At 34.9% G+C, this 22,791-nt stretch overlaps 3 protein-coding genes across 3 annotated transcripts in view; 1 reads left to right on the forward strand and 2 right to left on the reverse strand.

Annotated features, from left to right (window-relative positions):
- Positions 1-50: 50 nt before the first annotated feature.
- On the forward strand, positions 51-869 carry LOC136275749 (uncharacterized). Its single transcript, XM_066085666.1, has 2 exons — positions 51-123; positions 529-869. The coding sequence occupies exons 1-2, from the start codon at positions 51-53 to the stop codon at positions 867-869; spliced, it is 414 nt and encodes a 137-aa protein (XP_065941738.1).
- An 8,360-nt stretch (positions 870-9,229) lies between these two features.
- On the reverse strand, positions 9,230-10,933 carry LOC136275750 (uncharacterized). The gene has a single exon (XM_066085670.1). The coding sequence runs from the start codon at positions 10,931-10,933 to the stop codon at positions 9,230-9,232; it is 1,704 nt and encodes a 567-aa protein (XP_065941742.1).
- Positions 10,934-12,494: 1,561 nt separating this feature from the next.
- LOC136275752 (uncharacterized) overlaps positions 12,495-22,791 on the reverse strand; it is a 35,620-nt gene continuing 25,323 nt past the window's right edge. The window contains exons 6-14 of the mRNA XM_066085677.1: positions 22,302-22,448; positions 19,760-19,897; positions 19,455-19,595; positions 19,186-19,308; positions 18,313-18,331; positions 18,116-18,159; positions 17,795-17,894; positions 13,356-13,786; positions 12,495-12,934 (exon numbers count right to left, since the gene is read on the reverse strand). Coding sequence (XP_065941749.1) covers positions 12,495-12,934; positions 13,356-13,786; positions 17,795-17,894; positions 18,116-18,159; positions 18,313-18,331; positions 19,186-19,308; positions 19,455-19,595; positions 19,760-19,897; positions 22,302-22,448 — 1,583 coding nt within the window. The remainder of the gene's footprint in view (positions 12,935-13,355; positions 13,787-17,794; positions 17,895-18,115; positions 18,160-18,312; positions 18,332-19,185; positions 19,309-19,454; positions 19,596-19,759; positions 19,898-22,301; positions 22,449-22,791) is intronic.

A 22,791-nucleotide genomic window follows, 5' to 3' on the forward strand; every position in this document is an offset into this window, starting at 1 on the left:
AAAATGTCAGATACAAAGCATACAAAAGTCCAAACAAAGACCCACCCAAGATGGCTACCGGAGCCGGAGAGCTAATGAGCGAAGTTAATAGAGAGGGTAGTGAGCGCAGCGTGATCAATGATGGTGAGTCTCGGCATCTATTAACATTAAACGATGAGGTGAAAAAAAAAACAGAATCTTTTTTAAGGCCACCTCCGGCCCATTCGAACACCCTTAATCGGCCAGACTGGGTCTACGAAATATTCACAAGACTTCTACATATTGAGCAAAAAATTGAAAACTTGAATCAAATAAGCGCTTCAATAGCAGCACTAACACAGAGGGTGAATTCTGAAGAGGGGGGCCTAGACAATCTGAAGAAAACTTCGGGGAACATTGGTAACAATATCGGAGCCTTAAGAAAAACAACCGAAGAGGTCAAAGGGCAAATCAACGAGATACAAAGAGTCCAATCCTATATGGACGACACAATAACTGACCTACAATGTAGAAGCATGAGGGATAACCTACTTTTCTTTGGTTTAGCAGAATATCGAGGCGAAAACAGGGAGAACTGCCCTAACTTAATAGATGATTTCTGCGAGGCAGAACTGGGAATAAAAGAAGTAGGACAACATATTGAACGGGCCCATAGATTGGGTAAAAGAAATATTCAAAGTGAAAACCCTCGTCCAATTGTGGTGAAGTTCAGTACATCCAGAATGAGAGAAAAAGTACGTGAACAGACAAAGCGTTTAGCAGGAACACACTTTGAAATACAAGAACAGTTCCCCAAAAAAGCACAGGAAAAGAGGAAACAATTAATTCCTATTATGAAAGAGGCACGACGAAAAAGGAAAACAACTACACTAGAGGACACAAGAATGTAGAACAAACCGGAGAATCCCCAGATTGATTCTCTGAAGTGTATATCATGGAACATTAATGGTGGTTTCTCATCCAAGATTACAGATATTTTATCTTAACTTACGACATAATACTGCTTACCGAATGTTGGTTAGAAAAAAATTACAATGAATATATAGAAGGCTTTGACAGCTATATTTTCCTAGCAGAAAAGTAAAAGTATTCAAGGAGGAGGAACTGTACTCCTAGTCCGTAGAAAGTTCCATAAATTTGTTACTTTTGTGAATAACCAATATGACACAATCATATGGCTGAAAATCCGGATAGACTGCATTTTACCGGTACGGCCGCCATTTTGTAAATGGATCCGCACGTGACCCGGAGCGGCGAAATAACATAGCAACGTATACACAGTGATGGGCGCCGCCATTTTGCATTGCAAGCGGGGGCTTGGGGGCGGCAGCCCCCAATATATTGTAAAATATAAATAAATAAACATACCTTAGTCTTCAAATAAATCCGTGCTGGCATCCAACTGATCTACCTGGTTGTTTTGTGTCAAATTGGCTAAAGTCCGTCTTTTTTGGCACTTGTAAACGCGTTTAATGAGTTCTAGGAAAGTGAGAAATTTCGCGTTGGCTTCTTTCAAATATTTTTTTCTGATGCAGTATTCGATCAAATAGCTGTCGTAGTGTTGTTTTTGAGTTCCAGTTTTGGGATGGAGATTTCTTAACTGCATTCCAAGTAGATTCAATAAGATTGGTGCAAGCTCCTGTTTCCTTGTTTTTAAATTCTATGGAATGGTTGACGGTTAAGTGTTGGTAGCCTTCGGATTTCAATGAAGAGTATGCCTTCCAACAATCTGATAAAATGATTGTCCCAGGTTCAACATTTCAACATCGAAAAACAACGATCCTTCTCGGACAGAAGTTTTCTTGTTGCAATGCCTGCTGCTGCACCGCCACACGATACCGTCCTTACCGAAAGATTTATCTTCAACAAGTTTCACTGTGCCAACGTTACAAGAGTCACATATACCACTAAAGTTCCCCAAAAGTCCTAACTCTTGAAGCGAATCAATTAAAAATCGTTTTTCTCGACAAATTTCATACAAATCATCGTAAACAAAAGGCATGATATCTCACTCAGCTGATTCAATGTCAAACTTTTCTTGTTTACGTCACTTACCTCAACCAATCAATAACCTCCAATTAATCACGTGCTTAACAACGTCACGACTTTGGAATGTGAACGACAGAAACATAGCGAGGGTTTGTTTTTAAAATGCTTTTGATTTTAAAGGTGCATGGTCACGATTTTGGTCAAAAATTATTTTTTCGATTAAAATGTTTATAATGCTTCAATAAGGATTTTTTAATGGGCAACCAAAATTTGAGTGTCATTTGTTGAGTTATAAGCGAGTTACAGAGCTTACAATTCCTCGCTATGTAAACAAAGCTTTTGTTTACATTTTGAATTTTGAAGTGAAAATTCCAGTTTAAGACCTAAAATGAATGTGCTAATCGTTAGGAACTGTTTATTAATGCTTCAAAAGAATAAGAATATGGACAAATCATCTTGAAAAAGATATTTTACTGGTATATTGAACCTATGTAAACAAAAACAGGGCACGAGCCTTGTTTACATGACGAAGAATTGTGAGCCCTGTATCTTGCTTAAAACTCATCGACGGACACCCAAATTTCATTTGCTCACTTGAAATGCAGTCATAAAGCATTGTAAATAATTAAAACAGAAAAATAAAATTTGACCAAAATCGTGACCATGTCCCTTTAATTAATTAACTTCGTTATTAAACGAAGTTTATTAACATAAAAAACGACGAGGAAATCAAAAAAAGGTTTTTTTTTATTTTATTGCCGTTTTAGCGAAATCGTCACGCTAAAGCGTGACTCTATTATATAGGAAGAGCACGTGCTACTTCCATGTATTTTTTACGTACCGGTAAAGTGCATTTGTCCCGAAAATCCACGGTTCCTTATGCAGTTTAAATAGTGATTTATATTTAGGATGTGTTTATATCCATCCTAACAATTTATTTTTTCACCGTGTTTATGACTGTGACATATTCAATGAACGGGAGTCTCAAAAAACCACACATCTGTCCAAAGGTAAAGTCATTCTTTTAGGGGACATAAACGCAATGACATCAAACAGAGACGATTTCTTTGTAATGACTTCATCAACTGCGATATACTGAGTGACGTTTTTGAATTATTAACGTATGAAATTGATAAACCACTACCTGTTCGTATTAACCCGGATAAAGTTTTAAATGAATATGGATCCAAACTCCATCTTTGTGCAAATCAAGCATCTTACAAATCTTAAATGATGGACACAAACATGCACTGGATAGAGATTATACCTTCTGTGGAGGTAGAGGACTAAGTGTTGTTGATTATTTTATATCTACGCCTGATATGTTTGATATAACAGAAAAAAATTATTTTGTCTAGCTTTACTACTTTCTCAGATCACGCAATATTACATGTTGAGCTCCAGTGCTCTATGGAAGAATTCGAGCAACCTACATTAGAGTCTGATCTACATACATCCCGTAAATGTAGATGGAATCCGGATTATTATGACGAGGCCAAAGGCGTACTTCTTTCTTGTTTGGAAAATTTGAATATTACTTCGGAAAGTGTGGACGTGGAATGTCAGAATACTATCGATACAGCCGTCGACCAATTTACCTCACAGCTCTCCAAAGCTTTTGAACCATTTTTCGAATTAAAAATCAAACCTGTAAACAAGCATCGCAAAACTTCTTACTCAACCGTGACGGCCATTGACAAACCTTGGTGGACCGCCGAAGCTCAGAGAAAGTACAATACGTACATGCGTGACCGGTTTCTTTTCAATCGCAACAAAACAGAATCAACCCATGAATGTTTATTACGATCGAAAATAGAATACAAAGTCCTGACACCAAGGCTCAAACGTCAGTGTCGACAAGCGGAGGGAAACATGCTGGACTACCTACGTAAAAGTAACCTGAAAGCCTTCTACAGAAATTTCCGAGAGAAATAAAGGCAACAGACAAATATTAATCAAAGTGTATTTTATGAAAATTTTAAAAATATCGCGCACGCCATGAACGCGTCCGAAAAAAGTACAGACTGTACAGACGCTGTTCCTATTTTTGAGGAACTAGACTGTCCAATCACAGAAAAAGAAATTGTCGATGCTATAGAACGTTTAAAAAAGAAAAATCGCATGGTACTGACTTGTTAATTAATGAATATTTCATTGAGTTTAAAGATTATCTTGTTCCAATTATACCAAGATTATTTAATAGAATATTGTCTTCTGTTTTTTTCCCAATATGTGGGCACAGTGTATTATAATACCAGTTTTTAAAAAGGGTGATGCATTAGATCCCAATAATTATAGAGGCATTAGTCTTGTCAGTTGCTTTTGTATATTATTCACATCTATTTTGAATCAAGCATTGTTAACATGGTCTGACGCAAATGATGTAATCACTGATGCACAGTTTGGATTACAACCCAAACGAGGTACAGCTGGGGCTATATTTAGCCTTTCAACTATTATTAATATGTCAATAAGAAAGAAAAAAAAGGTTGTATTGTTGTTTTGTTGATTTTAAGAAAGCATTTGACACTGTTGAAAGATTGAAATTATGGGAAAAATTGTCTAACGTTGGTATTAGAGGAAAATTGTTGAATTTTATTCGTAGTATGTATAATAATATGAAATCATGTGTTAATTCAGCGGGAAAGTTATATGAGTTTTTTTTAAATAACACAGGACTTTTGCAGGGAGAAGTGTTATCTCCAATATTGTTTTCATTATATGTGAATGCTTTTGAAATGGAATTTTTGTGTAAAGGTAGCATACCAATACAAATTCAAGAGTTAAAAATTCACAATAATGAAAGTTGGCATTTAAATGGCGAGCCAATTGAGGTTGTCGATAGCTTTATATACCTAGGCCTTTTGTTACAATATAATGGAAAGTTTAACAATACACATAAATAGTTGGCGAGCCAAGGGAGAAAAGCCATGTTTTCTTTAAAGTCAAAAACAAGTCAATTGTACCTGAACACAAAAACAATGCTGTCAATTTTTGATACTTTGATTTATTGCTAGTATATTGAATTATGGCTGTCAGATTTGGGGCATGCATGCTGCAAATGATATAGAAAAAGTGCATTTGAATATATTAAATTTGTTTTAAGTGTGAAGAAGAATACAAACACTGCAATTGTATATTTTGAAACTGGGAGGCTACCTATGAAAACTATACGAATGTTTAGAATATTCAAATTTTGGTTCAAATTGTTACAAAGTCAGAATTGTATTTTGCAGTTCTGTTACAAAATACTGTATAATGAATGTGAATCGTCTTTGGCACCTGCTGAAAATTGGGTTAGTGTAATTAAAAATAAACTTTTTGAAATAGGTCTAGGACATATATGGTATGAGCAGGAATATATAAATTGTGCAACCTATTTTCCTTTAATTAAGCACAGAATCATTGATCACTTTACCAAACAATTTGTAGAACAGATTTATTCTTTATCTCGATGTTATTTTTACAAGCATATTGTTGATCAGTTTTCATTACAATAATTTAACAAAATCAATACCTTCTACATTTAGCAAACAAATTACAAGAATTAGATTGTCATCTCATACACTTGCAACTGAAAGTGGACGACGCACTAATGTACCAAAGGAAAGACGCTTATGTAAATTTTGTTCAGATAGTGAAGATGAATTCCATTTTGTTTTGAAATGCCGACAGTATAGAGAAATCCGAGTAAAATATATTAAGAAATATTATTGGAAAAAAACCGTCTGTAAACAAATTTATACAATTATTAAGTGTTCAAAATTTTAAAGAACTGTGTAATTTGGGGGAGTATCTCCATCTAGCTTTCAATATTAATGATAATTAAGAAAAATTCTCTGGTTTTCTTTTTTTTCTCGCCTGTTAGTAATTTTATTGTATATACATTGTCAATTTACTTGACATGTTCATGTACCATACCATTATTTCAATATTGTTATTAAGTATATGAAATAACTCATGCCATAAGATGTATGTCTTGTGCAAATAAAGAATAATAATTAATGTTATTATCACCGATAAAAAAAATAGTTCCTGGGTTCCTAAAAGACTGCTAAGAAAATCAGTCAACGCAAATTCTATTAGCATGTTGATTAGCAGTGTCATACGCCACCGTTTTTTTTTGGGGGGGGGAGTGCTATCCATAAATAATTTATTTTTTGGGACTATGTTTAAAATAACACATCGTTTCAATCGAAATAGTCTTATTAATTTGCCTAAGTAAACTACATTATGAAGCTCAAACAAGTACCTTGATAGGCACAACACAAGAGCATATCGAATTTTTGAAATGTTCTACTAGCTATGATGGGTTTGAGTTTCTTTTTACTTTAAATTATCATCAACCAAACTATCAATAGAAAAAAAGGTAATCGGAGAATTGAGAACAGTTACATGTATGTATTAAAGAAGATTCAACAACTATACAGGTAATATAGATTACAATAACGCATCTAAATCTCAAAATTATTCAAAATTGTATTAATGTAAAAAATGATCTTAAAAAAGACAAAAATCAACATTTATGCAAAAGAATCGTCTGAAATTGGAAGAAGGATAAATATTTCTTAAGGACTCGACAATCTTCCGTCAAAAGAATAATTCCCCTGACCACATAAAATAAAAGGAGAACGATAATGCTTTCGTTCACCCAATCAAACAAGACAAAATAGATATTTATCACCGACTGAGTAAAGATAATACAAAGTGTATAAAATAGCATCCTAGAGAAAATAAATGTATTCCATTATTAAAAAAATAAAAACAAATTAACGAAACTAATCACATACACAGATTGTATTAGAAGACTTATATGCGCGTGGTTATTGATTTTTTTTTATATTTTTTTTAAGTTTTCATTTTAAATAGAAGTATGTTTTCATATGTACGTTCCTAAAGATGGAACGGGGAAAACAAATCGGAAAAGTCCGTAGACAATTAGGTGATTCACTATGGTCTTACAATTAGTATGAAAAACGTCAGTCAGCATGCGACCCAGTGGAAGATTGTATTTGCTGACAAGGTCGTTGTATTGACCATAGAACTTACGAAAAGCTGACTTCAAGCGAGACTGTTGATAGTACTGTTTTAGAAACTGTTCATACAAAGAGCATGCCCTTGCGTATCGAATCAACTGATAGACAAAAACACCATATGCTGGTGATGAAGGAATATTGCTACATAAGTAAGGAAAGTTGACTATAGAAAAATTGTAGTCATCGCGCATATCATAATGTTTTGTTGTTAGGTTACCATCAATGTCCATGTCAAGTAAAATATCCAAATATGAAACAGATAACGCAGACTCTGAGGTATCTTTTTTTGATCGGCTTCGGTCGATCACTGTGGTGTCCATATGAGGCATCCGGCAAATGCTTCCACGTGCGCACACATTCCGCTTGCATAAGTTATTCTGCCTGGTGCAGGCAGATAGCTAACCTTGCACAACGCACAACGCAAACAAAAGTCACACGGGTTTCATAGTTTATTTTGTGTGGAAAACGTTGCCGTCGTGAATAATATTGGTAAAAAACTACAACAAATAGAAATAACAAATTACTAAATAGGAAAATATAGAACCTTACTTCATACATAGAAAAAATATATAAATTACTTTAAAGACCATAATAGCGTGCCATACTTTTGAGAATGTTTTATCTGCATAATAAAATTTCCATCTGTAACTATACTTCAAAAATACAATTAAATACTGACAGATTTAAGCAATTACTTCAATAAAAAAAGACTTACTTAGTGGCTCGAGGCACGCATCTAACAAGATTGAAGTCGATAGACAAAGTGAGAACGGACTGGTCAGTAAGGCTGACAGGAAGAGAGTGATTGACCAGATATAGATAACTTGTACCAAAAAAGATTACCGGATATACTTAACTTAACAAGTGGTTAACTTGTACAAAAATATTTCTGAAGAATTTCAAAATTTAACAATAGACAACACACTCCCCGTCTGATATGAAAATATCACTTATTTGCATATACCGTACTCTGTTCACAAAAAAAGTTATTCATGAAACTGTTTTTGTAAATTGTCACGACACAATAAGCATTAAATGGAATGACACAAAAATATAATTTCAGAAATCGGACGCACATAAATACGCGACTGTCCATATTTGATAACGCGAACTTCAAGTTTGTGCACAAGTCCATCTTTGCTAGGAAACACTCTTTCAACAAGTCCTGTCGGCCAATGGTTGCGATGTGCATCACGGTCCTTCAAAAGAACGACATCACCAACTTGGATGTTATCTCGAGTGACTTTCCATTTTCGTCGCACTTGTAGACTCTGCAGGTATTCATTTTTCCAACGACACCAAAATTTCTCCGCTAGAGACTGAACAAATTTCCACTGAATGTTATAATCTTCGCTGACACTGAGATTTTTAAAATCCTCGTTTGAATCAACGGTTTTTTGAGTAAGTAAAACAGCTGGAGACAAAACGCAAAGTGCTTCAGGGTCGGTGGATACAGGTACCAGTGGACGGGCGTTGACTATCGCTGTCGCTTCAGCCATAAACGTGCTGAGGACTTCATGAGTAATTCTGGTGTGCTTAGAATCCAGTAAGATTGAATTAATGATCCGTTTGATTACACCAATTAAGCGCTCCCAAGCGCCTCCCATGTGAGAAGAGAACGGAGTGTGCTCCTTGCAACTGTAAGAAGGATTTTATCGAGGGGTCTTCTACAAAAACAGCATTTATTCCAAGTTCACGAGTTCCACCAATGAAATTAGTCCCTCTGTCTGAATAAAACTCTTTCACTTTTCCTCTAATAGATGTAAAGCGACGTAAGGCGTTGATGAATGACGATGTACTCATCCCCTCAATTATTTCTATGTGGACACCACGACATGATAAACATGCAAACAATACGGCCCATCGTTAAGAATTCGCAGAACCACCACGTTTTCGACGCGTGACAACATCCAAAGGTCCAAAACAGTCGACACCAACGTAGATAAATGGAGGACAAGGGGTTAGTCGTTCCTTAGGTAGGTCTGCCATCTTTTGTGAAGCAAGGCTGCCACGAAGTCGACGACACGTTACACAATCGGATAGAATGGAATACACAAGTCTTTTACAACCCGTTATCCAATATCCTGCTGCTCTGATGGCCCCGGCGGTTAGATGGCGTCCTTGATGACGAATAACTTCATGGAAGTGGAGTACAAGAAGTTTTGCTACGTAGTTTTGATTTGGAATGAGGATTGGATTCTTCTCTCCCAGAGATAACTCATAACTTAGGTTAAGTCTCCAACACGCAGAACTCCGAATGAATCAAGAAATGGGTCAAGTCGTGACACTTTGCTGTTTCTGGGAGTTGGTTGGTCACTATTCAGGTTTTCTATTTCCTTACTGTACGACTCCTGTTGAATTTGTTTAATGATAAACATTTCGGTTTCTCTGTAGATATCTCGTTCGTCTTCACTTTTACTGCTCACTTGAAATTTATCTCTGACAAAACGTTTCAAAGTCTTCAAGGCCACAACGAGATTTTTCCAGGTCGAGAATCTAGCAAAACGACGGGAGTCAAAGACGATCTCAGTTGTAATTTGAGTTTTGCTAGAAATAACATCTTGGCGGCGGATTTCTTTGTCAGTTTCAGGATTGATGAGAGGATAGACAGTTTTGATCATATCCGAAGAATTTTTCAACCAATGAGGTCCAGTTATCCAGCGCTGTAGAGACGTGGTAATTGCTGTATGTGAATATCTTGTTGCAACACCAGCTGAATTTTTGTCAGTTGAGACGTAAGACCACTGAGACGGAGACGAGACTTTGTGAATTTTTTCCACACGGTTTGTAACATACACAAAAAATCTACGGGTTTTGTAACAAATGTAACCCAAGACGATTCTACTGTCAGTATAGTAATGAAATCGATCTTGAGGAATCTTCAAGTAGTCACAAACTGCTTCTCCTAACTCTGTGGCGAGAACTGCTGCGCACAGTTCGAGTCTCGGTATTGTGTTACCTTTCAGAGGTGCCAGTTTGGATTTTCCCATTAGAAATCCAAGAGAAGTTTCTCCAAATTCATCTGTCACTTGAAGATATGCCACCGCAGCTATCGCATGTTCTGATGCGTCTGAAAAGACATGAACATCCACTTGATGAGCCAAAGAAATGGAAGTGGCTACAATCATTCGGGGAACTCTGAAGTTATTTACAGATTGTAATGAATCAATCCAGATTCGCCATCTTTTCAAATGTTCTTCCGTAAGTGGTTCATCCCAGTGACATCCAGGAGATACAAGTTCACGGTGTAGAATTTTTCCATTGATAGTGACTGGAGAAATAAATCCCATGGGATCAAAGATACTGTTCATTGTCGATAGAAGGCCTCTGCGGGTGTAAGGTTTTTCAGCATTAGAGATTTTGAACACAAACATATCACAGTTTAAGTCCCACTGCATTCTTAAACTGTGTTGTACAGGTAAGTTGCATATGTCTGCACAATGATTTAGTTCCTTCAAATCGCTTCCTAGGTCATCTATAGGAAATGATTTCATTACATTCACACTGTTTGAAGCGATTTTGTGGAGACGAATGTTTCCGTTGTTTTTCAGTGTTGCTTGTGTTTTTCTCATCAGGTTGATTGCTTCTGAGTCTGTAGCAAGAGACGGCAGTCCATCATCGACGTAAAAGTTGTTGTAAACAAATTTACGAACATCATCGTCCCCAAAAGATGATGCTTTTCGAAGTCCATAGGTGGCAACAGCTGGAGATGGTGTGTTTCCGAAAACGTGAGCTTTCATTCGGTATTGTATTAAAGGGTTTTCAAAGTTGTTATCATCGTACCAAAAGAATCTGAGGTAATCACGATGTTCTTCATGAACACGAAATGCATAAAACATTTGCTGAATGTCACCACTGATAGCAATCGCATTTTCACGGAAACGCATGAGGATTCCAACAATGTTGTTTGTTAAATCTGCTCCAGACATTAACACACTGTTCAATGAAACGTCTTGAAACACAGCCGACGAGTCGAATACTCCTCGGATTTGATCCGGTTTTTTTCGAATTGTACACCCCAAAAAGGGGTAAATACCAGCATTCCCCAGGTATGTTGGAAGGAGCAACTTCTGCTGCCCCACTAGCTAAGACTTTTGACATGAATGCAAAGAAGTGTTGTGATGATCTTTCTTTAAACTTGTGTTGAGATCAAAGCACGTTTCCAGGCCTGTGAATAATTGTTAGGCATCACTGGTTTTGACTCCTTGAAAGTTAATGGTGCGGACCAAAAACCATCAGTGTCTTTGTGGAACTTTGCGTCCATAAGAGCTACAAACTTGCGGTCCTCAACAGAAGGTCCAATCTTGTTGTCAAATGGTGTTCGTATGAATATGTCATCATCATTGTCCTTGACATTGATATTGTTGTGACACACTGGAAAGGTGGTGCACCTTCCGTCATTAAGAATATGCGTTTTGTTTACATTCACTTCCTTTGGAGGATGAACTTTACCAATACAAATTTCACCGATGACGACCCATCCTAGTGGAAGACGTTGAGCAAAGGGTTGACGTTGGCTGCCAGTAATTTGGTCGCGCACATGATGTACATCAGGTAAGTCACGTCCTATGAGCAGTTCAACATTCACATTCCGATCTAGGGGTGGTATGAAAGGTGCAATGCATTGTAGATGCGGTTGTGATTGAGCGACTTTGGGAGTAGGTATTTCAAGATGTTCACTAGGAATAGAATCACATTCAATGACTTCCGGTAAGTTGAATGTAGTTGTACCATCCAAAGCTTTGACACATAATCCGTTCACACGGCGTCCAGTGACTGTCGTTACACCGGAGCTTGACGTAAGCGTGTAGGGTTTACATTCTCCTGTAACGCCGAGTTGATCTATCAAATAAGGGGATACCAACGTCCGGTTGCTCTGGTCATCGATTGTTGCATAAACACGGGTAACTTTCGCAGGATTAGCTTGACAAAAGACGTCCACTAAAACGATCTTCCCGCATGAACGACTACCATGTTTTCCTTCTTCATACTCCCAGCCATTGCTTAAATCAGTTTTTGCTGTTGAGACTGGTGTAGGGGATTCGGGTTTTGAAGGACGACGATCAATGTGCATCGCTGTGACATGATAAGGATTACCACAAATATCACATTTAATGTCCGCTGTACAATTTTTGGACACATGACTATGTGAGGCACAACATCGGAAACATAATTTCTTATCACGTAGAATGTTTTGACGCTCACGTAGTGATTTTCTTTTGAAGCCACGGCATTCGTTCAAAGAATGTCCAGCATTGTGTATGGGACAACGTGTTGACGGAGTTGATGATACAATTTCAACTTTACGAGAAGTGACTGCGCCAATAGGTCTAGGTTTGCTGTATGCCATGTTTGTGTTTGTGGACGATTGACATACAAGTCCAGGATCGTTACGGATTTCACACATTTCACGGATGAACTCGACGAAAAAGGAAAATGGAGGGAATGCTACATCATTCTGTTTTTATATCCAGCTGCTTGAGAGGTCCACTAGTCTTGTAGAGATATTGGTAGTTTGGCAACTATGGGTAATACTCCAGTAGATGAATTGAAGTAGCTCAGACAAATTGCGTATTTTGGGTTAGTCATCGCCGATTCAATTTCGGTGAAAATGTCCACGAGATCGTACAATTTGGCATGAACTTTATTTGTGAAGGTTGGGAACGAGTGTAGTTTCTGTTTTAGAGCATGTTCCACCATCTCAGGTCTCCCATATTTATCGTTCAGTCTATCCAAAATACGCTTTACACCTAGGCTAGGATTGCGGTTGTTTGCGGAGCGCAGTGTGCGCCCAAACTTTGACGACTCTGGACCCAACCATTTCACAAGTAAATCCATTTCTTCAAACTCTGTGACACCAAGTTCTAGTATAACACTCCGGAATGAAGAACTCCAAGAAATTTTCTGGACGATCATCAAAGTTGGTGAATCTTGTGAGTAGAAAATCCTTGCGTAGCAAAAACTTTGAAAAGTCGGCCATTGTCGAAGTGTTGTCGGTCCGTGGTGGTACCTGATTTGGAGCGGTAAATACATGAGGCAATGATTTTGTAGTAACACAAATTTGACGCATTGAATTCGAGGGAACGAACACTTAAGAAGCTACATTCAATGGAGTACTCCGTTGATCAACTGAATGTGGAACACGCATCTGAGGCAACACTCACTTGAGACACTGAATTTAAAGAGACATTCACTTGAGACACTGAATTTAAAGGAACATTCACTTGAGACACTGAACTTTGAGAAGCACAGACTTAGGCACTGAAATCGAGGTAGAACAAACTGGATTCACTGAATTAGAAGGCGCACACAATTGATGCATTTGATGAATTGGAATTGAAGGAACACAACCTTGATTAACTGCATTTAGATATCCTGGATGTCGGTCATCCGCCTCTTGATGTTGAACACTGATTGGTGGATTCTGTTCAAAATATGGTTGATTTTGTTGAATGTGGCCATCCTCGGTATTTGATGGGTTATGGTCGTGTTTGAGGATAAACGCACTCGTCATCTGTTCCCTTGAGTAGATCGGAAGATCAATCTTTTCTTCTTCTGTGAAGTCCGCTTCTGCTGAGATGATTTCTTTCTCCTGTCTGACGATACTTATTTTTGCTTCGATATCAGTTTTTTGTTTTAAAAGCTCACCTTCTTTCTTGATCAGTTCTAGTTTCGCTCTTTCAGCTTGCGCTATAGCTCTTTGAAAACTTGATATATTAGACGACACATGACTTAGTGTTTCAAGGAGTTCAAATTTGGTTTCCTTCAACTCATCACTTGTTCTTTTTACAATTGAAAAACATTTGTTCATTGAAACTTCTAATTCATATAACAAGTTTCTCTGTAAGAGAAAGTAGATATTTCTTATAGTCTTCGCTAGCGATACAGAAATCTTTGAATTTCACAGAAATTAAACGTTCTACTTCTCTTTTTTTGTGGAAGTCCTTTGCGCATGTTCCAGATGTTACAAGAGCATCCTCCACTTCCGCCCACTCAGCTATGTTAAGGAAGGTCTAAGAATTCTACCACGTGTGATTTAGAAAAATTTGCATAAGCCCCGCCCCTTATTCATGAGATTTTACGAGATATGCGTATTTCGGTAATTAAAAAACATCTACCAAAATGAATATGATTAATTATTGGGTTTGAATGGTTCAAGAAAGGTGTACTGAAATAAAATCATAAAACATTCTATATATCTCGCGAAATCACGAAATTCCTAAGTCGTCTGATGACGTGTCGAGGCTGACTACGTCACATCGGCGCTTGCAGCTGTGATCAGAATAAACATGTGGATTCAGTGATATATCACGGAATTTAACTCGTTTACAACCAGCGTTGACAGAAATCGGCATAGGAATCAACTGAACAAGGTAGGATTTATCTGTACTTCCCCTAGATATTATTTTATATTATCTAATATTGTTGGATGGAACGGAAACGAAGTGAAATTCCTCGGCTTCGATTTTGTTTACTTGTTTACATTTGTTTTTCATGTAATATTGTGTTCAAACATCAGTTTGGTGACTCAGTCAAGCAAAGTAATTGTTCTGCGTTTCGCTAGTTTTGATCATAAAGAGCATTGAGGCTCATTGTAGCTTTTTACTGGTCTCATATCGCGATAATATTAGATCGCATTTCCTCCATGTTCAAAGTACACAATAAAAAGTCCATGGCCAAACACTGTATGTGCTAGCACTACAAAGATTACTGTGAGGATCTGGAATGATTATAGACAAGACTGTAATGTTGTTTAAGTAAATCGAAATATGTTATTTTTTTCAGCCTTCTTTTATAAAGATATAATTAATTTTATTTAAGACAAAATTAAAGTGTGTTCAAACTGAATTTCCACACATTTTAAAGAATAAACATTTGATTATGCCTGTTGTAATATCACTGAAATTGAAACCGCCATTAATATGCCCAAAAATAGAGTAATGTTTCATTTTCATGTTATCTTTAACACAATAGCTTGCTAATTATGACACATTATTCATTTTCAGGGTTACTTAGGCAGTAGATGGTCCACTGAAAACACTTCTGGGGATGTTGATAAAAGTGGGTACTATATAAATATTTCTTTTACTCACTAACTTCAACTTCATGTATAGTTTGTTGTTTTTTAATATCATATTGATAATGATACTAATGTAACCTATTATAATAATTTGCATTGATATCTATTGAAATGTTATTTGAAATTGATATATATTCATCATTTCAGGTATTGGTTTTCTTATCAACTGGACTACCTCCTAATATCAAAAAGACAGAAGAGAGGAACATGTAGTGTGCAAGAAGAATTGTCAATTTCTATAAATTCCACATTATGACTGAAAAAAACTAAAAAACAGAAAACACTAGTCTTAATTGTTGAACAGTTTGTCACAGAAAAGCAATCTCTATAGTATTTGTAAAGTTGATTATTAAAATAAATTCTTGATAATATTGATATATTGTTTCTTCTTACTTTCTTTAATTAGTTCTAAAATATCAATAATGATTACAAGTAAACCTTATTATACATTAAAAGAATTTATTCACCAGCATAGTAACATAAATTATTATGAAACATAAATGTGTAAATTACAAACTCAACACGCATTTCATATAAATAAGCGTTAATTGCGGGAAATCCCAGTAAATTGCTGTTCATACACTGTTTACATTGAATTTAATAATTGTTCTTACTTGAATATTTTAAGCTCCCAGCACTTTTCGAAATTTTGAAGGTTCATTTAACAAGTTAGAAACAGAAATAACTATATTTGTTTATGTTATGCCCTTGCACTTTGCATTTTTTCGTATTATCCCTGGTTCATCTATTTTTAGCAGTATCACGTGACAGGGTATTCCCAAGAGACTCAAAAATTGCTCATGCGATAACAATTACTTAATTTGTATAATCGATAAAATATCACTTTGTTTAACAATTTTTTGGAGTAGAATACCAAGATTGTTCAAAGGCTAACATTTTATGTGATAAATATCGCTATTTTTTTAATGGACGCCCTTAACATAGCTGAGCAGGTTTCATCGCTTTTACTTTTCAGCTTTTCACACTGTTCGTTGAACATGACGAGGCCTTTGGGTGTGAGTTTCCGTATCCGTCGATCCGCAGCAGACATGCCAAACGAATTCACTAATTTTTTACTATTCTGCCTGGTGCAGGTGTCTATGAAACACGGGTTTCATAGTTTCATAGTTTTTTTTGTGTGGAAAACGTTGCCGTCGTGAATAATATTAGTAAAAAACTACAACAAATAGAAATAACAAATTACTAAATAGGAAAATATAGAACCTTACTTCATAGAAAAAATATGTAAATTACTTTAAAGACCATAATGGCGTGCCATACTTTTGAGAATGTTTTATGTGCATAATAAAATTTCCATCTGTAACTATACTTCAAAAATACAATTAAATACTGACAGATTTAAGCAATTACTTCAATAAAAAAGACTTACTTAGTGGCTCGAGGCACGCATCTAACAAGATTGAAGTCGATAGACAAAAGTGAGACCGGACTGGTCAGTAAGGCTGACAGGAAGTGAGTGATTGACCAGATATAGTTAACTTGTACCAAAAAAGATTACCGGATATACTTAACTCAGAGTGGTTAACTTGTACACAAATATTTCTGAAGAATTTCAAAATTTAACAAAAGACAACACATAAGTAGTTCTTATAAAAACTTGAAGTTTGGTTTAGTATTTTTATAACATTTTATTCAGTTTTATTTCAATCAATTTACCTTAAGAGATGCAAACATACATAAAATACAGTTCGACCTGTTAATTCAAGAGTGCACATTGTGTCTCACGCGTAAGAATTTCGATCGAAAGATTCATTCAGGAATGCAGTTGACCTCGATGAACTGACCTTAATCATAAGAAGATGCTCCATGAACTGACGTCGATCTATTGATGTCGATAATAGTAGCTAGTAAGACGGTTTGATTTATAAACAAGGTTACATTATCATGCGACCTCAATAGCAAGTTATGATGGCATTCAATGTTTTTCAGTCGCATTAAATTATGTAATACCACATTTTTTGTATACGTGTTAATACCCTTTGAAGAGCCCTACTCAGTACTCTGAAGAAGAAGAAGATACATTAACATTTAATAATTACGTTAAAAATATAAAACTGGACAAGGAGTTTACGAACGGGTGTCCCTAAAATTATTTCAAAATTAAATTTGTTAACAGTTAATAATAAAACTATGCTGTGCAGATTCAAAATATTTTATATTTTGTAAAAATACAGTACTTTTTAACTTATTTTACATCGAACTGATCATGTTGAATGCCTCTAGCTATCAATATAACATTATTGCAGATCATTCCTTTAAAAAGAAATACTTGTTTTTTTCAAGTTCACTGGGATATTTCAAGTCGACGTAAGTATGGAAATAACAATTGTTAATTGATAATACGTCGTCGATATACCTGAGTGTTGAGCTGAAGGCTACAGCGTTTACGTACAAATTCTGCTTCATAAGAATACGAAAATAGATCTGCTGACAATGGGACACAAATGGTACCTATGGGAATTCATGGGAAACAGATTGTTGGAAAACTTGATTTCCAGAAACTACATAGAGGTAAGCATTCTTACGACTTCCATTTTTATTAAGGAAAAAAATGTCGATGATATCAAAAAGCTTAGATCTTAATTTTTTGTTTGTATAAAGCGTTGAGAAATATAATCTAAACGACACCCACAAGCACGATAGCAGCCGTTTAACTATATACAATTCATTTAAAATGTGTTCCATCTACTCCACAGACATATAATTGTGAAGTTCATCATAGTTGCTGGACTTGATGACTTTTCCGAGTTCTGTATATCGTTGTGATGTACATGTATTGTTGGATTTATCTAGGTAAAGAAAAGAGAATGTATTGAAAACTTGTCAAACTTACTCAATTCATTATCAATAATGTTATGTTGTTGTAATTTTAATATTTGAAATAATTTTTACTTATATATATTTCTTTGAATAATTCTATCAGTTATTATAATTACTAAATGATCAACGGATCGTATTTTATTGCTGAATCTTAAAAAAAAAATGAGAAGAAAATATTTTAATGTAATACCTTCAATACCTTTATTATCGGTCTTTGGATCATACTTGTTATGTCTGGTAAAATATATTAATAAAGTCAAAATAATTAAAACACACAATCACTTCTTAATTTATCAATATTACATGTAGTCAGAGGATTAATATTGACATACATATTTTCTTTAATGATAAAATTTTCTGATGTAAATTTTAGAGAAACAAAGTTACCTCGTATGCGCATTTATCGCTGTAAAGAGAAATAATAATTTTAATCTTATGAGTTGGAATCAATATAGTTTCTACTTTAAAAGATGAAAAAAATTATTCATCTGTATTTTTTTGCATAAAATGTGTTGTCGGTAAATGGAATTATTGACATTTAAAAAAAAATATTAAATACTTTCATGGTCTTAATTATGACCAGTTGAACATTTGACAAGCTTTTATATGGGAGATAAATATGATGGTTATTTTGTTTCTGTTTTTGTTTTTTAATTTATGTATTTCATTTTTGTTTTTGCATTCGTAAAATATTCATCAACATTTTTCGAGAAATATGAATTTTATGCATGTGCTTAATAAAATAATAAAATATATTTTTTTATATTTTAATCGAAAATTTATTTTGAAAAAAAAGACATTTCCAAATTTGTTCCTATATACTTGAAGTTATCATATGTGTCCATATCAGTTAGTTGTAACAGGTGATCTGTTCCTTAATTAAAAAGAATGAAATTTCAACTCCCAATCATGATTTAAATATTGTATTTACGGTAAGCATGTAATTAAAACAAACTTATATTTGACAAATATGGTTTCAAAATGATTGGAATGACAAATATATTATTCTGTTGCAACTATTGAAACTCAACCTGTACAAAATTAAATATGTAAGAAGTTCTTTAAGGACAACAAATCAATATGACCGCCCTCTCAAGAGCTAGTACCCGGAACTTCTGTGTTGAGAGGAGGTACGTCTAAGGGATTTTTATGTTTGAATTCACTCTTAAGAAAAACGTCTCAGACCGAAACATACAGGAATTAGATTAGGTCTCGTATAGTACATACGAATTGAACGTAAATTTGATGTTATCGAAGTACCTGTTTTCCTTCTCCAGAAGATGAAATTGATAACACTTCCAAAAAGCACAATTGCAATTGACAGAACAACACCAATTACAATAGGTGTGTTGTCACCACACAACTGCCAATTGCTGGACACGTCTAAATAAAACAGTATGAGTTTACCAATACTTATACCATATTATTATCATTTTTAAGCTAAGCAATTACAATACGAACTGTATGCACATATTTATTCGAATTTACATTTTAACGGATTTAATAACGTTCAAGTTTTGAAATGATACCTAAACCGCACATCAGGCCACTCCATCCTTTTTTGCAGCCTTCATTGCATATCCCTGTAACAGGATCACAAGATTCGTTTCCAGTACAGTAAGTGTTGCATCGGTTTGTACAGTCTAATCCAAATAATCCGGAGGGGCATGCTGTGAAACAACATACATTGATTTGTCACTTATATCATAATGATATGACAAAGGGCACACCAACTCATCAAGTTGTAGAGCAACGTGTTCCTTAGGTATATTGTTTTCTCAGGTATATGATTTTATTATCAGAAAGGGTAAGCAAAACAGAAGAAAATACAAACTTTCGTTACAATAGTCCCCTCTGTATCCATGTGAACATCCATTCAAGCAACTTCCGTTGGTGCGATGACAATGATTGGCTTCTAAACAATGACCGCATTTGCTGCGACATTCAAATCCGAAATAGCCATCTTTGCACTCTTAATTAAAGGTATACGAACATGTCATGCACACAATATCATTAAAACAATAACAATTATCTAATAAGGAAAGTTGCGCAACTAGATATAATTTCTGTGTTGAGTTTATAAAACAAAAAAAAATGTTTTTTCTTGGGAATGTTACCAAATATACTGGAATTACTTTCACAACAGTTATAACATTACGAACTGTAAAAGTTTACTTGGTTTAATGATAATCTGCAAGCGAAATTAAATATATGTGTCGCCATTTATTTTACTGTAAACACTTAAAATGTTCAAAGTTTGATTAAGAATTAAAATATATATATACCGTATAACGGGTATTTTTTACGTGCTGCTACGTGAGTTTTATAAATCCGTAATAATTAAACGCATAAATTTTCACAGAAGTAAAAAAAAACACAGCACGTAAATTTTCTACATCGTACGTATGAGAATAATGTTCATGACCTTCAGCTCAGTCCCTGACGGCTGTACATGTAGGTATATTTGAGCGTTTCTGGTCACGTTGTGATAACAGTTCAGATCTTTCTATTCAGTCTTGAGTATTTTTTAAAACTACGTATAATGCCACGTTAGTAGCTAGATGTCTTTTTTGGTTGGGAGAGAAAGAAAAAGAGAGAACAAAAATTTGAAATATAGTTGTCTTTCTTTTTTTCCCAGTAAATCGAACTGAGACGAGCACATGGTGTACATCAATGATGATACCCAGATAAACAGGAATAAGTAAAGTGTATATCACATATGAAATAAAGGTAAATGTATAAACACAATCATAGATATAAGGAATCGTTAACAGAAAAACGATTTTCTGATTTGTATGTATGTTAACTGTAACAAAGTCACGGTGAAAATTTCCCCCCACTATTACCACAGTTGATTTTAATTTTTACGGACATGTCCGATTCGTAAAAAAATTACGCGTAAAAATTCAAATCACCCTATTTTATGACAAATTTGTAAAATAAATATAACAGCATTAAAAATTACCCGTTATACGGTATACATGTATATGTGTATTGAATTTGAAGACAAAACTGTAAACAGTCTACCTGCAGTGAACAGTTTTTCTCAAAGTAAAATCGAAAACATTTTGAAGTTTAACATAGACTTTATATCTAATGCCTCTTTAAAATTTCCAATAAAATCAAACCATTAATTTTCGGTGCGTCTTTTTACCCCAATGAAACCCCATATGAACCCCAATGATACCCCAATGAACCCCAATGATACCCAAATGAACCCCAATGATACTCCAATGAACCCCAATGTTACCCCAATGATACCCAAATACACCTAATGATACCCCTATGATACCAATACCCCAATGAACCCCAATGATACCCCAATGTTACCCCAATGTTACCCCAATGATACCCAAATACACCTAATGATACCCCTTTGATACCAAATTATATCCCAATGATACCCTAATGAACTTTGAAATATTAATACCCCAATGAAACTAAATGTGTGCATAGTTAAAAGATCTTCCGCGCAAGCGTGTGAATAAACACCGTACATGTATATAATTAATATCAAGTGGTTTTTTTCCTTTTTGTTTTTGTTCATTTTTGACCGAAAGTTTTCTTAATTCTTTTTTTTAAAACTATTCTTTAAAATTAAAATAAAAAATCCAAACCATGGTTGAATATGTAGAGGAGCTGGCAGGGTTTTAAAAAATCCACACTGAAATGGATGATATATTCAATTTGTTCCAATGTCAAATTTCTCTATAATTTTTTATTACTGTCCAAAATAAGAAGTTAAAGCAATTGGGGAGCAAAATTAAAAAGCAGTTGGGGAGAGAGGGGGTTATCTCATTCAACCTTCATTTTTCTGCATTCATCATTTATTCGTAAAGACGTAGAAGTAAAAACTGAAGTCTTTCTCTAATGGAAAAGAATCGATATGTCTCTTTTTCTTAAAGTTATGTTGAACTAACACAAATGACCAAAGCTCCGGAGCCATCAATACATAATTACAGGTCAATCTTTGAGTCAAATTTTAGCTTAAAAAATTCTAATAATTTCCCATCACAAGATATGGCCCAATCGGTGAAAAAACGGCACGTAGTTGAAATTTCATTTGTGTAACATGTTGTTACATAAAACTCATTAAGTGTATCAATTATGAACATACTTAGTATCATTTGGGTATTTCAAAGTTCATTGGGGTATCATTGGGGTTCATTGGGGTATCATTGGGGTTCATTGGGGGTATCATTGGGGTTCATTGGGGTAAAAAGACGCACCCTTAATTTTAAATGTACATTCAAGTTATAAAAAATATAAATTTTAAAATACAGCATACACAAACTCAATGATTTTACAAAACATAATTAGAATCATAGAGCGATAATATACTAAAATTAGGATAAGAAAAAAAAATATATTCACACTTTTCATCTGATCACAAGTGTTTCCTGTCCATCCCGGTTTACATCCGCCATCACAACGCCCTGTAATCTTGTCACATCTTTCAGAAACGTTACAGGTTGTGCTACACTTATTTGAGCAGTTCTTGCCATAGTATCCTATCATACATTCTACAATACACGTGTAGTATTTTTATGCGTGACATACATCTTAGATTTCTTTCATTTCAATTTCTTTTATACTAATTGATTTGATTTTTCAACCTTCACTTAGTCCTAATTATTTATAATTAATCGTCAAAATGTATACTGGATTGAATGCAGTACATAGTTTTTTGGGGTTTTTTCGTATGTTTTTTATGGGGTTTTTTTGGGTTTGTTTTGTTTGGTGTGTTTTGTATTTGATTTAATCTATTCATCTTTGTTCACTTATCTCTTTGTGCCGTTTCAAGTAAGGAACGGTGATTAAATGTTATCATACTAAACCAATTAAAACAAGAGGCCCATGGGCCAC

Source organism: Magallana gigas, chromosome 1 (assembly GCF_963853765.1).
Source record: "Magallana gigas chromosome 1, xbMagGiga1.1, whole genome shotgun sequence".
Classification (NCBI taxonomy): Eukaryota; Metazoa; Mollusca; class Bivalvia; order Ostreida; family Ostreidae; genus Magallana; species Magallana gigas.